This window comes from Pleurodeles waltl, chromosome 6 (genome assembly GCF_031143425.1).
Source record: "Pleurodeles waltl isolate 20211129_DDA chromosome 6, aPleWal1.hap1.20221129, whole genome shotgun sequence".
Lineage (NCBI taxonomy): Eukaryota > Metazoa > Chordata > Amphibia > Caudata > Salamandridae > Pleurodeles > Pleurodeles waltl.
Genome location: NC_090445.1, coordinates 1050544207 through 1050559737, shown reverse-complemented (window position 1 = coordinate 1050559737; position 15531 = coordinate 1050544207). Strand labels below are relative to the sequence as shown.

The 15531-nt window shown below is 43.1% G+C and overlaps 1 protein-coding gene across 23 annotated transcripts in view; it reads right to left on the bottom strand.

The window, feature by feature from the left end:
* Positions 1-15531, bottom strand: part of KCNAB2 (potassium voltage-gated channel subfamily A regulatory beta subunit 2) — a 961933-nt gene that overhangs the window by 25886 nt on the left and 920516 nt on the right. For all 23 annotated transcript variants that reach the window (XM_069239974.1, XM_069239987.1, XM_069239978.1 and 20 more), the window contains 2 exons: positions 13437-13531; positions 5908-6028 (listed from right to left, as the gene is read on the bottom strand). In XM_069239974.1, the coding sequence (XP_069096075.1) occupies positions 5908-6028; positions 13437-13531 (216 nt within the window). The remainder of the gene's footprint in view (positions 1-5907; positions 6029-13436; positions 13532-15531) is intronic.

The window sequence follows — 15531 nt, the reverse complement described above, 5'->3', positions numbered from 1 at the left end:
AAACAGAAAGTAGCAGGAACAGCAAAGACAACTTACTTCTGGCACTGGAACCCTCTCTATGGATCCCTTGGTCAAGAGAGCTGTCACTTCCTTGCAGAGACGGGACAAAAGTTCCTCCGTCATCTGATAGCAAGCTGGTGTCATGGATGGAGGGTTAGCCTCGAAGGGGAGGGAGTAGTCCCTTCGGACTATCTGCAAAACCCATCTGTCTAAAGTGATGAATTGACAGTGGGACAGGTGATGGCGAATCCTGCCACCAGCTGGTCTTTGGTGGTGGTGAGGAAGACTTGGAGGATTTAGAGGCTGCTTGGGGGGGAGCACTGGGCAGACTGAATGGGAATGGACGCAGCTGAAGACCCCTTCTGTAGCAACGAAAGGGGCGAAAAGCAGATTAGGGGGGGGCGAGGAGCCTCCGCTTTGGGGGGGGGAGCCAGAGGGAATGGAAGAGTGAGAGGGGTGAAGGGAGATTAGGGGGGACCAGGGGCCACCGCAAGGCCCAAGTACCTGGCCGTGGGCCAAGAATCCTTGAAGCGCTCAAGCCCCACATCTGCCTTGTCTCGGAAGAGAAAAGTGCCATCAAAGGTAATGTCCATCAAGGAAGCCTGGACATCCCCCGAAAAGCCAGATGTCCTGAGTTAGGAGTGGAACCTCAGGGCCACTGTTGTGGAAACTGCTCTGCCTAGCGAGTCAGTTGTGTCAAGTCTGCAATGAATTGACAACTTTGATGCGCCTCTCCCATCAGCAACAACCTGAGAAAGTACAGCTTGGGCCGCCTGCATGGCCTGTGACATCCCTTGCGCAACCGTATCTCACAGAGTGCAAGAATAATGACCAAAAAAGCATCTGATGTTCACCGACTGGAATGTAAGGCTGGCAAGAGAAAACATATTCTTCCCAAATGAATCCAACCTCTTGGATTCACTATCCGGGAAAGCGGTAGGGAATGTGTCTTGGCAGGTAGAGGCTTGGACCACCAAGCTCTCAGGGGTGGGGTGTTGCATCAGGAAACTTGGGTTTCCAGGTGCGGCAACAGCCCTGTTCACAGGAGCCCCTGTGGAGGTTTTGGACCAGTTACCCAGTAGAACATCAGCAAGGGCATCATTGAATGGGAGCAGGATTTCTGAGGTGGAAGCTAATGGTTGCAGCACCTCTGTCAAGGGATTCGTTTTAAAGGCCACTAACATTAGCTGAAGGTACCCCTGCCCCCCTCAGCAACACAGCATACGAAGCTCCCTTCTCGGTATCACAGTAGGGGAAGAAAGCATGCCAGTATTTGGAGAAGTGTCCAGTCTGCTGGCTTCACCCAAGTTCACACACCAGTCCATATCAGATTTGTAAGGCTGGTATTCTAAAGGGTCCAGTGACCCCTCACATTCATCCACGAGGCCTAGTCCAGTGAAATAGGGCTTAGGATCTGAGTGAGGAGGCAAAGATCCTGCCGTCACTGAAGTTGGACGACGCCCATTCAACTCTGTGTCGGAGTCAACATTTCCCTTGCAACTTTTAATAGGAAAGTGTCATCAAAAACAATTTTGCAGCATATATGTAACTTCAGAAGAAAACAAAAACAGTCATGAACTTAATTCTTACTACCTGTTATATTTATACAAATTTGAGACTAACATAGTCTGCCTGAACTCAGCTGTGGGCATTGCAAATGCACAGACATATCCGTCAAGAATCATATCTCCTTGCTATCTTCTGGAAAACTAGGCCTACCATCTGCTACTTCATATGGCTCGTCATACAATAGTCAGGTTGGGAAAGGAGAAACCACTACGAGCAGCCAAGATATTTAGGTTGGAATGGGCTTCTAAAGCACTTTCCTCAGTAAGAACAACCTTACTCCCATGAGGACCAGACAACTTAGAAGGCCTGGACAAGGTATTGGCTTAGGTAGAGAGGTTCCCTTTAAGTCTATGTACTGGAATGAAACAACCAGAATGATTCCAGGAACAGAAGAAAGTTGCACACAGCTTCGAAAGTGAATCACTAGTTTGTGTTTTGGAAACATCTGCCACAAACAAGTCCCCCAAAGAAGCAAGTGTATCCTTTTGCGTACAAACTGTGAGTGGGGAGCCTGTGAAACGGTCACAAGATTTACTAGGTCATATCACCAACAGCTATCTGACTGGCCATTTAATATACCCTGCATGATCCACTCCAACGGGAAACGTTGCCAGTAACTGAAAAAGAGAGAATTCCCTACCCGCTGCTATGCTGAAGAATACCTGTCTGCCAGAGGACTGGAAGAAATTGTCACCTATGACTTTTCAATTTGCTCCTGCATTTTACTACGGAGCTGGCTGCACTAGATTGGTGACTGCACTTAATCCTAAAGGGGTCCTCATTCTTATCCAGTCAAAGAAAGCTGCCTTTCCTTATGTAACCTAACTCTGCTGGCTGAAGGGTGCCGATAATTCTGAGAATTAAGAAGCCGCTACCCGTCTGGACGAATTCCAGTAAACAATTAAAACTAGAAATTTCTCCTTCTTGCCTATCTAGAATGTTCCTCTCATAGCTAGAGGGTGCAGAGAGCCCCAAGAACAGAGGACCGTACTGTCTCTTCTGTTGAATTCTACTGGACCAATTTGAACTGGACATAAGTGTGACCTGAAAATCGAGTTGTGAGACTCATCTGGCAAGTGATAACTAAGAAGTAGAGCCAAGAAGCCAATACTAAGGTCAACAAAACCAACTCCAGCAAAACAACAGTGGAGAAGGCAAAATAGTTTGGGGTGTAATACCATTCCAAGGATTAAAGGTCTAACTATTAGAAAGGGCATCATTTTCATCATTGTCCCCCAATTGTTGGCCAGCCTGATTTTTGCTAGCTTGGGACTTTGAGCACTATGCCACAGCAAAATTGTGGCACAGCATATGCTTTCCCCCTACAACACTGACTGCGCACTGTAATTGCCTTTTTGCCCTTGTAACTTTCCAGCAAAGCCAGAGTAAAAGTCATATATGGGCTGCAGTGTGTTTTTATATAGCCCACGCATACAACAAAAATATGTCTTTTGGGAGCAATATAGGATGGCCTGAAGATTAAAAGCACTGCAGTGACAAGTACAATGGCATGAAGAAACCCTATTTTACATAGTAGTTAAATGTACATAGTAAGCCCACAATTCTTGGTGCAAAATATGTACAATATATTGCATACCACATACTGGGAGTATACTGACCAAACTCCATTTGTGTGGGTAAAGCTACATTTTCCATGAATAAACATGGTTATAAAAAAAATCATTATTTTATAACTTTGGTTTGAGAAATGGTGAAGTTTTCGTTAAAGGCTGTCATAAAGCTTCAAAAGTCCAATTGAATGATGAAAGTAGATTTTTGGTAATTTTAGTGGAAAATGTACTCTAAGAAACGTTTCTTTGTGCTGCCTAACAGACAACTGGTTGCCTCTGAGCCCCACTCAAGAGACACAATACACATACATGCCTGTCTGTTAACAAACCTGGCTCCTGGAAAACAATGACTTGGCCGCTGTGTCCAGAAAGGCAGAGGTGTTGTCAATAACTGGTCACTTGCATGGATTAGCCTTCTGGGAGAGGACGGGAAGAGTTGCATAATAAAGGACATCCTGCTTGAACTTGGAGGTGCCACATGAGGCAGGAACTACAACCATTCATTTCCAGGGGCAAACCTGACTTTCTGGCCCCAGCCCAGCAGGAGGGAAAACAGTTCTGAAACTCACAGAGGGTAAGGTGCCCCGTATAAATACGGGATGGACAAGAGCTACTCCAGGTTGAGGGTGTTTATCTGTTTTAAGGAAGATGGAAAGGTTTGCAGTAAATCAAAATAGGAACTGCTGCAGAAGGAGGTGGGGAAATTAAGAGAAACAGGTTCAGATCGAGTGGGTGGAATTCTGCAGTCACTGGCTAGTGCACAGGATAAGATTGGCATCTTATCACCATATTCTCAAGGTACTTCTAGATCTGGGAACAAAATATCTTTTAAAATAAATAAATAAAAAAACAATCTTACTACTAGAAGAAGACGATTCAAGGGTCAAGTGATTGGCTTTTTATTTGTTTGACCAGGGACACAAAAAGCATAAACACTTCGGAATCCAAAAAAGGCTCAGCTTATCACTAAGGATCAAGCCTTGCGGAGGTCCTGGATCAAGGGAGACAGGATACCGGACATGAGTGCTGCAGGAGTGACTAAAAAGAAGTTTGCAGCAGCTGAAGAAAAGTAGGACATTCATTTTTTTTCAACCTCCCGGGGACTGGGACAAAGTGTCAAGGCTTCCCTAAGAGAGAGGTACCCTAGGTGGGCAAGAAAAACAGGTTCACAGCTCAGGGACTTTAGTATCGAAATTAGCTTGAGCGGGACATTCCAGTAAAGGTACTGGGATTGTGAAGCCCTGCCAGGCTACAGTTTACCCATATACACTCAACGTGGATTATGAGAAACAAATAAATGAACTACGTCTGAAGATAAAATCTTGTACCAGGGCAGGACATCCCAGCAGCAAAGCGATCTCAGCAGCTATGAAATAGAGCTTTGTATCACTTAAAGGTTTTGGAACCACAACTGACTGATTCAACAGGAGATCAACTATGATGGGTAGGTCTTTGAGGAGCCCCTGCTGACTCAGCCTACCCCTTGCTCGTGGAATACTTTGAAAACCAGAAACTGAATATTAATATCATCTCTGGTTCTACTTTTTCCAGTATGACCTTGTAGAGTATTTCTTCTCATTAGGTTTTCCTCTATTTTATAGATTAGTTTAGGAAACATATTGGGCTGTTTTCTTTATTTCAAGATTGTTGCAATGCCTACACTTATTCAGGGGAAATGCTTCTGCTTGTACAACAACTACTAAGGGTTGACCAGACTTTCACAGATATGTAATTTAAGAGCCAAACTAACTTAGGTTTGATATTTTTAGTTACTATATAACTGCATACTAGTTGCTGCACATGCACTATATGCATTTTCTCTGACGAAAGCCTTGCTGCTTTTGTCAAGCCTTAAAGTTTGGACCAATGAATCCTCGGGAAAATCAGCTTACATTTTTGTGGGTTAGACTGTGCCTGGTAAGAGTTCAGTCACATCTTATGTGAGGACTGTGGCATCTCTACCTCAAGGCATAAATATCTGATATCTAACAGCAAGTTGTAATATTAAATGAATACTGCTAGTGTTTTTTACCAGTTACCAATACATCTGATAATTAGCTCAATATTAAAATTAAGTGAATGCAGCACAGTGCTCTATGTGGGTAAATGTAGTGACAAACAGGGAGTATTAATATGCTCTGGCCAAAAAAAGTAGACACACACACACATGGTGACAGGAGTTTATATAAAAGAAAGAAAAAATATATTTTTGATTAAAAAGATTTTCATATAATTTAATTAACCCACTTGGAATTGTCAATGTTAAGAAATTCGTGGCATCAGGTCCCTGGATCATCCAACACAGAAAGAACAGTAATAAAATAGATTTTAATCTGTCTACTCAACAAAAGTTGATAATCAACAATGAGGAACAAATAAACATGTAAGCTTTTAAAATTACACACACTTTACAAAAGAACATTAATTTCCGACAGGGTTGAAAATTACTACGTAACCCAGTGGCACTCACCTTGGAGTCTGTAGTAGCACTATATACAGGAAATCATGAACACTGAAGGACCTCCTAGTCGTGTTTCAGAGACACTTATCAGGAAGCAATAAACATGAGACATTTTCGTTTCCAAGACTCAGCAGGTAACTGTACTGATTTGCATTCTTACATTAGAAGGATGTTTACAGATGGATGCACGAACTCTAGAAGATCTTACTCTTAGATATTTTAATGTAAGTCGCTATTTGCATCGAAACTCGTTGTGAAGAGAAAAAGTTAGATTCGCTTACATAATTATTTTCAAAGCCTGCTTACCAATGGCTAGTTGTGGTAGGGTGCAGCCCAAGCGTTCAGCGATGGCCTGAAGCTCTTTCAGCTTTGCTTGTTGCCGTCTTCCTTCCTCGCTTAAGATCTTATCTTTTAACCACTGATAACCCTTTAAAATACGAAGAATAACATAAATAATAAAACACAATAGTTTTCTTTGATAAATGGTGAGTGGATACACGAACTGTGACTAATCAGGTATGTGACTTAGGGACAACTCAAAGTTTTTTTTGCTGTTTTGCAAAAGTCAAGTGACTGTTTCGATGCACAGCTGTGTTCCTTACCACACATTGCAGTCACACCCACAGGCCGATTAGGGAAAATAAAAATCGCTTACGGTGTCACTGTGCAATTTAAAAAAGAACTGAAATTTGAAAGTGTTTACGTCAAGTTTTGTATCTCAGTGTGATTTGTAAATCGATATGAGTTCTTAATGAATGCTGGGTAAATCTGCATGTCTCATGATAATCGTCTACAAAGCACAGTGCGAATTAATTTTTTGATACTCGTGTGAAACTCAGTAGAAACAATTAATCAACCTCAGAAATAGATAATTAAAGTAAAAATTATTTTTATGCTTTGTAGATTACATGAAGTCCTTTGCGCTGAAGCACAACGATTCTTATCAGAATGGTAACTTATAACCTGCAGGATCCACAAAGATTTCTGCAACAAACACATGCACTCGGCTTTAGTAGCAATTTTATGATGATTCAGACCAGCGCCTGCACTGGTGACCAGAGATTGCATGCAAATGTCGTTGACATGTATATTAAGACCCCATTATCTTACTAGAATTACGTACCTTGCATTTTGGTGAAAATACACATATCCACGCAGGAGGTACCTTAACTTAAAATTAATTTCTGTTGGTGGTCAATAAAGTGAGAATATAGTTTTTGTGTCACATTTTCCAGTTTGTCAATTTCCCTGGGGCACAGTTTCAAATATTATTGCAAATCTATGTCAGACCAAAAGCTGCATGTCATTGACTCTGCCTCCTCGTGACTCCTGCTCATTTTTGCCACAAAGTGACAAGTCACAATTTGTGGGTTTCAGAAGTAATTGATTTCCCCTTCCAGTACTGTATAAGCTGTTTTGTAAACACTGCATGTGCTACGGAGTATTGAAAGTGAAAACAAGCTTCTACACCTGTGGTTCCCAACCTGTTGTCCGGAGGCCCCTGGGGGGGTCCACAAAGCCTCCTCAGAGGGTCTCAGAGTACTTAGAAAGTTAAATAATATTAACATATTAGGTCCCAAGCCTTCAGTAATGACTCAGTGGGGTGTCCCGAATTCCAATAATGATTCAGAGGGGGCCCTGGGATCTAGTAATGATAAAGTGGGGGTCCACGGTAGTCAAAAGGTTGGGACCCACTATTCTACATGATAGTGTCTATATTATGAGAAATCCCAATGAAGTTCGTTTTTATCACATTTATAGGAAACGTAAATACCACAGCTTAAAGTGAAGCAATAAAAGTGCTCCTGTATAAATGCACAGTGTAAATGAATTATGTGTTAGTAAAAGTACACAGTGCTTTTTTAGATAAAAGATAAAACCAAACTGTGGTTAAAAGCCTGAGGTTTCTAATGAACACCTCTTACTTAGGTGTTATGAACCTACTGGATTTTTCCAAAAATCAATCCACATTTAAAATTTTATGTGGACGTTTCAACCCCAAAGCAACAAAATTAATTCAGGTGGGTCATCCTCAGGACAGAGTATTGAAATAGGAAGCACCCCTACTTGGAATCAATCTAACACAGCCTAGTTGTGCCAATAAATAAAGCATTACCAGTCAGCCATCCGTTTCAATGTGGCCTCGGTGTGCTATCAATGGAATCACTCTATAGCCTCACCATATAATGGCTTCCATGAAAAGGAGCCATTTATTCAAGGTCCTCGTAAAATGTGACAGCAAAGTCCTACATCTGAGTTTACATAGGATCAAGGATCCGTGGTCCTGATTTAATCAGGATAAATGTCTAATCTTTGCTGGTTGTGTAGCACAGCGATGGATCCACTGAACAAACTTAATCGGTACAGAAAGTATGGTACAACCACTGTTGTGGAAGTTAATTCATATTCTTCCCCCGGAGGGACCAAACTGTTTTGTTTTAGTATATACTTACCCAGGTCGCCTCATTTTTCTAGGACTATATTATGATAAACACATATCCACATTATGCAAAAATGTTACTGTTAGACTTTTCATCCTTGGCGTGGTCTCCCTTAACTTTTTGCCTCTGTTTCCCAGGTTGTTGATGTGTGCTGGACTCTGTTTTTGCTGTTTTTGTTACTCTGGGCACTTTACCACTGCTAACCAGTGCTAAAGTGCTAGTGCTCCTATACAAAATGTATATGTTATTGGTTCATCCATGAATGGCATATTAGATTTACTAGTAAGTCTTTAGTACAGTGCACTAGAGGTACCCAGGGCCTATAAATCAAATGCTACCAGTGGGCCTGCAGCACCTGTTGTGCCACTCACATATGTAGCCCTGTAATCATGTCTCAGACCTGCCACAGCAGTGTCTGTGTGTGCAGTTTTAAATTCGACTAGGCAAGTGTACCCACTTGCCTAAACCTTTCCTTTTCTTACATGTAAGACACCCCTAAGTTAGGCCCTAGGTGGCCCCAAGGGCAGGGTGCAGTGTATGGTTAAGGTAGGACAGATAGTAATGTATTTTATATGTCCTGACAGTGAAATACTGCTAAATTCGTTTTTCACTGTTGCAAGGCCTGTCCTTCTCATAGGTTAACATGGGGGCTACATTTAAATATGATTAAAGTATAGATTCTCTTTAGGAGAGGACAGACATGTGGAGTTTGGGGTCTCTGAGCTCACAATTTAAAAATACATCTTTTAGTAAAGTTGATTTTAAGATTGTGTGTTTGAAAATGCCCCTTTTAGAAAGAGAGCATTGTCTTGCTTAAACCATTTCTGTGAGTCTGCCTGTTTGTGGATTCCCTGTCTGGGTCAGTTTGACAGTTGGGCTGGTTGCACCTCACAGTGACACAAAGGGAGCTGGGGTGTAGTGTGCATTTCCCGATGAGCCATCTGTGCTAGGAGGGAGGGGAGGAGTGGTCACTCACACCTGAAAGGGCTGTGCCTGCCCTCACACAAATCAGTCTCCAACCCCCTGGTGTGTGTCTGGGGCCTGGCCTGGGCAAGGCAGGATTTCACAAATAAGAGAGACTTTTTTTTGGAAGTAGGCCTACTTCAAAGGGCAAAATGGGCATAAGAAGGGCACTCAAAACCACAGACTTTAGAACACTTCTGGAAACCAAGAGGAACCTCTGCCTGGAGAAGAGCTGAGGAAGAAGAGCTGCCCTGCCTGTGACTGTGCTTTGTGGAGCTATCCTGCAGTTGCTGCTTCTGCCTGTGCTAGAGGACAAAGACTGGACTTTGTGTTGCCTTCCTTCTTGTGAAGAACTCTCCAAGGGCTTGATTTAGAGCTTGCCTCCTGTGGTTTGAAGTCTCAGGGACAGCAAAGACTTCTCTCTGCCAGCACCTGGAGCCTCTGTAGAGACTCCTATTCTGCCAAGTGCTGCCCATCCAGTTCCTGGGACCCTGAGAATAGAAGCTTGCAGCCCAAGAGAGAGAAATCCACGCACAGACCGCCGTGCGGGGAAAAGATCGACGCGACTCAGATCTGCGGCTGAAAAATCGACGCTCGCCTGCAACGCGACTGGAAGTTCGACGGCCGCGGCTGGAGAAACGGCGCGCAGGATCGCTGACGGAGCCCGTTTAGACCGCAACCCGCGCTGAATGATTTTTGGACCATCGTGTAGCTGAATTTCTGACGCAAACACCGCTGGGTGTGTAAAAACGACACAGGGCCTGCCCGGACCCGAGAGTGCCAACTGGATCAACGCATCAATCTCTTGCGGAGAGAAAAAACGATGCACGCCAACCTGACTAAAGGAGAAATGACGCAAGGTGTCGCTCGTGAGTGAAATCAATGCATCGCAAGCCCTTTTTGACGCACACTCGCCCGTGCGGTGTTATTTTTGATGCACCCAGGGTACATTTTCACGCTAACAGCGTTAGCGTTGTGTTTAAAACTACATGAAGACTCTTTTTGGTTTTTAATTGATAACTTGACTTGTGTATTGTGGATTTTTGTCTTGTTTTGTTTAGATAAATATTTTCTATTTTTCTAAACCGGTGTGGTGTCATTTTGTAGTGTTTTCATTAAGGTACTGGGTGTGTTGGTACAAATACTTTACACCTAGCACTCTGAAGTTAAGCCTACTGCTCGTGCCAAGCTACCAAGGGGGTGAGAGCAGGGGTTAGCTGAGGGTGATTCTCTTTTACCCTGACTAGAGTGAGGGCCCTTGCTTGGACAGAGGGTAACATGACTGGCAACCAAAGACCCCATTTCTAACAGTTACTCAAAGCGACAAAATTAGGTTATATAAATATGAAATCAATGTGGTGGGGCAGGGAAGGAAAGTTGAAATTGTAAATATGGAAGAAGACAGCATGCAGGGCTATTGAAAGAGGGAATGAAAAGGAGGCTTAAGAAAGCAGAGACGTGTTTTAGTGAAATCTCTCTAAAGCAGTAGCAATTTCTATACAATTATGAAGATATGACAGGCAGTCATCGGCATGCACCACACAACCTCCCTGTAGACCTGTCAGCTCTTGGCTTGGTTTCCCAGTCTTTTTGGCTTCTGACCTCCTGTTTTTTGATCCTATGCTGAATTTCGTGGCTTTAGGACTCTGGGCACGTTACCACTGTTCTCCAATGCTAAAGTGCAAGTGCTCTCTGTCTAAATGGTATTGGTGATAGGTTTATCCATGATTGCCATATCAGATTGACTTGTAAGTCCCTAGTAATGTGCACCATGTGTGCCCAGGGCCTATAAATCAAATGCTACTACGGGGCCTGCAGCACTGATTGAGCCACCCACATGAGTAGCCCTGTAAACATGTCTCAGACCTGCCACTGCAATGTCTGTGAGTGTAGTTTTAACTGCCAGTTCGATCTGGCAAGTGCATCCACTTGCCAGGCCCAAACCTTCTCTTTTACTACTTGTAAGTCACCCTTAAGTTAGGCCCAAGGCAGCCCCATGAGCAGGGTGCAGTGTATTTGGAAGTTACACCATGTCCTGGTGTGTTTTACATGTCTTGATGTGAGATACTGCTAAATTCAGTTTTCACTATTGCAAGGCCTATCTCTCCCACAAGGTAACATGGGGATAGCCTTGAAATATCTTTTAAGTGTAGTTTCCCCCTGGAAGCAGATACAGATCTGGAGTTTGGGGTCTTTGAACTCACAATTTAAAAATACATCTTTTGGTGAAGTTGTTTTTTAAATTTTAAGTTTGAAAATGCCACTTTTAGAAAGTGGGCATTTTCTTGCGTAACCATTATGTGCCTCTGCCTGGCTGTGGAATACACATATAGGCAGGATGAAGTTGGGATGTTGGTGAATTCACTCTAGACAGTTACACAAAGGGAGCAGAGGTGTGCCCTGCATATCCTGATGGATCTTCCTGTGATAGAGTGGTGGGAGGAGGCGACACATGCCCCTCAATAGGTCTCTGCCTGTCCTTACATAAAGCAGTCTCCAATGCCGTGGAGTGTGTCAGGGGACAAGGCAGGGTCTTGTTCACTACAAAGACTTTCATTTGAAGTTTGCCTACTTCAAAGGCAGGAATGAGTATAAGTACTGGACCTCTGAGACCACAACTTTAGAATCCTTCTGGACTAAGGACATTCTGCCAGAAAGAAGAACTAGATGCTGTAGGAGGGACTGCCACTCTGCCTGTTGCTTTGCTGTGCCTACCTGCTGCTTGCTGCTTCTGTCTTGGAAGTGAAAGGACTAGACCTTGCTTTCTACATCCTGTTTCCAAGGGTTCTCCAAGGGCGTGGACTGAGCTTGCCTCCTGCTAGAAGTCTCAGGGACATCAAAGACCTCATCTGTCAGCACCTGGGCTCTCTTGCTGAGGGTCCGACTCACCAAGTGGTCCTAAATCCAGTTTCTGTACTCTTGTGAGTGAGTTCGGGTGTAACCAAGAAGAAACCAAGTACACTGACTTCTGAACCAGCGTCGCTGTCGCATTCCGTGCTGCTCCCTGCACCGGAGCCATGGTCCCCGCTGAGTGCAATGACCGCAACCAACTCTGCAGACCAGACACTGCTGCAGCACCTCCAAAGTCCCAACACAGCGTGAGACCCAAGTGCATGTCACAGACATCTGTGACACCTGACTCAGTCACAGCACCTGTGACCTTGTGGTGTGAACACGACACAGATAAGTCGAATTCTCACGTTTTGACTTGCTGGATTTTTTTACCCCACTGGATTGTAAGGAACCAACGCCTAACCACCGATGCCGCATTACCGCCTGCAACCGTAAGGAACTAACGCCTCACCTCCCCTGCTTCACAGTAAGGAACCAATGCTTCACCTCCCTGGAAGCATTAAGGAACCAGCGCTGCACAGGCTCCAGCGACAGCTCACCTCTCCGAGCAAGATCTGTCTTTCCTAGTTTTTTAAAGGTACTGTACATGTGGTCCGTTCGACTGTGTGACTGGCCCGCACTCCCTCACGAGTGGTGTCGGATGGTTGGGAACTACTCCGTCAAGATGTCATAATAGCTCCTGTTGGAGCTATTGTGTTTCTAAGTGCTTTACTGAGATTTAATCTTTAAAACTTCTTATCTTTGCTTGTGTATGTTAGATGTTTGTCGTTTTGGTCTCCTTTTACTCAGATAAATATTGGCTATTTTTCTAAACTGGTGTGGAGTACTTTTGTGGTGTCCACTGTGTTAATGTGTGTGTTTGTACAAATACCACATTGCCTCCACGATAACCCTGACTGCCAGAGCCAAGCTACCAAGGGGATATGAAGGGGTTATCTTAGCTGTGTGACTCCTTTACCCTGATTAGAGTGAGGGCCTCTACTTGGACAGGGTGCAAACCACTGCCAACTAGAGACCGCATTTCTAAGACACCCCAATTTGTTTAGCCATTTCTTTGGCATTTTCCCCAAGCTGTGATCATCCATTCATTTGATTCAGGAGACTAAGTACAAATCTAGCATTGTGAATCAAGCTGACAACTCAGTTCTTCTCCTTAGGTGAGCCACTAAAAATACACTGTTGTGTTCCATAATTATAATGACCTAAAAGCAAATAGTCATGGTCCAGTGCTTCCTGACCTACTTCCTATTGTTTAGTGCAGATTCAGAAGCAGATACTGAACAAGTGAAAAATGGAACAAACCTGGGTGGCACAAACTGTGGCGAAGTGAACTTCTGGGTAAGCAAGGTGGTCACCTATACATTCATGATCAGACAACACCCACTTTTGTTTGTAGCACCACCCCCTTGTGACACACAAAACTAAATCAATTTTCAAGCAACAGCCCCATCTCATTTTACTCTCCCACATGCTATAGTTTTTTTTTAAATACACGTATAATTCTCCCTGTGTCTCCACCCTTATCCATACAGAATTCCATTGTTTTTTCCAAGAACACTTACAACTTGTAATATGTACCTTTAAAGATGCTCTAGAATAAGGTGGGATTCCTCCATCGTATTTGCCAGATACTATTCCACAGGCCAGTGGGGACCACGTCATAGCACCAACACCTAATAAAAGTAAAATACATACATGAACCCAGAGGGAGAGCAGTGCAGGTACACTGTCTAACTTGAATGTATTTGCTAGCTGCATTACATTGTACTCAGTGGCGTAACAAAGGCCCCCGCAGCCCCTGCGGTGTGGGGGGTAGGGTCGAGCTCTAGGGTGCCCCCTCAGCAGAGTACACTGTGCATGGGCAGCAGGGCCCTGACTGGATCCAGGATGGTAAGGGGGCCCCCTACAAGTACTTTGCAAAGGGAGCCCTTATGTTTTGTTACCCCACTGATTGTATTATTTGTATTGGCACCATAGGTCCTATTTCCATGTACTTAAACAAAAGGATGGAGAGGATGGCAAGTTCCTACATCAAGAAGTGGAGGAGACCTTGTAGATATAGGAACAAGAAACAACCCAAAAGGCCTTGGGTGCCATAGTACAATACCAGTGACTGATTGAAACTGCCATAGTTACACTATTATCTACCTGTTACTTGTCATTTTTCTTTCTCTCATCCAGACCAACATAATTTCAGCCACTACTTGAAGTTAGGTGCTGTTATCTAGAGATAAGCTCATCTGGCCAACAGCTAAATCATTTCGGGTCTGCCTTTCAAGGTCAATTTCATAAACCACAAAATAGAAGAAAAAGCTGTTCCATACATCTAGTCTGTTTAATGCCTATTCTTATTGGTCAATAGCAAATTAGCAAATTGGTCTTATTTACAGTATTACAGTCTTTATTATAAAGGAAACCAACTATGGGCAAATGTTATAATTGAACCAGTAATGAAAAACCAGAAAAGAGAGCGACTGCAAATGACGTCAAAATCAAAACAAAAATTTAAAGACAGAATTTAGTAGTGAATAAACATACTATTGCAGGACAGTGGTAAAATTAAAGTGTGTTTGAGCTTTGTTCAATACGAACACTAATGTACAAGGCACTATTCCTCAGGTCAAACACAGATGTTTTCCATTAAATAAAGCTTAAGCATTATCAGTAAGCAATCTTCATTTCCTAGGAAAATGTAAAGAGGCTTGAAGGCTAATGTGCTAGGGAACAGATAAAGGATGCTAGTGGCTGATATGATATATTGAACTATCAGGAACTGCAATTAAATGTAGTTGTTCCCACTGTGGTCTCCTGGTCCTTTAGTCTCTTACCCTGTAAGCCTATTAGGAATGCAGGTCCTTCAGCTGTGGTGAGGCTAGTTACATATTGTTTCAATCAGGGTACTGTTAATGGTTGGCAGCGAGGGAGTAGCCCTTAAAGAAGAGGTTGCAGTCCAGCTGGGTAGGCATGTTTTAGACATGTAATCAAGATACAAGGCCTTGCTCACTAAGCTGTGGCCAGTCAATCAGGATTGACTTGTCCTCTTTAAATTGGACAATCTGAGCACATTAGGAAACCAACAGTGCAAGTACACCTAACTTTTTAAAACCTCCAAGTCTTTCTTTAAACACTAATTTCTCAAACACAGCTCAACGGATCTACACTGAATGAAAAAAAAAAAATTTCAGAGTGAATATCTAACATTTTGCCATATCTGGTTTGATTACGTGCAGATGTTTTTTTCTGTGTCAGAGAACAACGTTTTGCACTGGAATTGACATGGAAAATTGCACTTTTGGAAACCTTCCCTCCCATTCTCTTGGCCACGTTTGATGGATCACTGTGAAACTTTTTATGAAGGGGCAGAAGTTGATGTTCTTTTTCTCTGGAATGTTTTGTGCCCATTTGTCGAACTGCACGAAAGAAAATGCTCTATCTATGGAAACTCTGACCTATCCATAAGTATACACAATAAGACCACCGTATGTGCAGTATCTATCTATCTATCTATCTATCTATCTATCTATCTATCTATCTATCTATCTATCTATCTATCTATCCATCTATCTATCCATCTAAATATATATTTATTTAGGTGTCTTCTAAAACATGGTTAGTAGAAAGCATTGAAGTGTCTAACTGGCATAAAAAGGGGGCTACCCCAACAAAGGAAAAG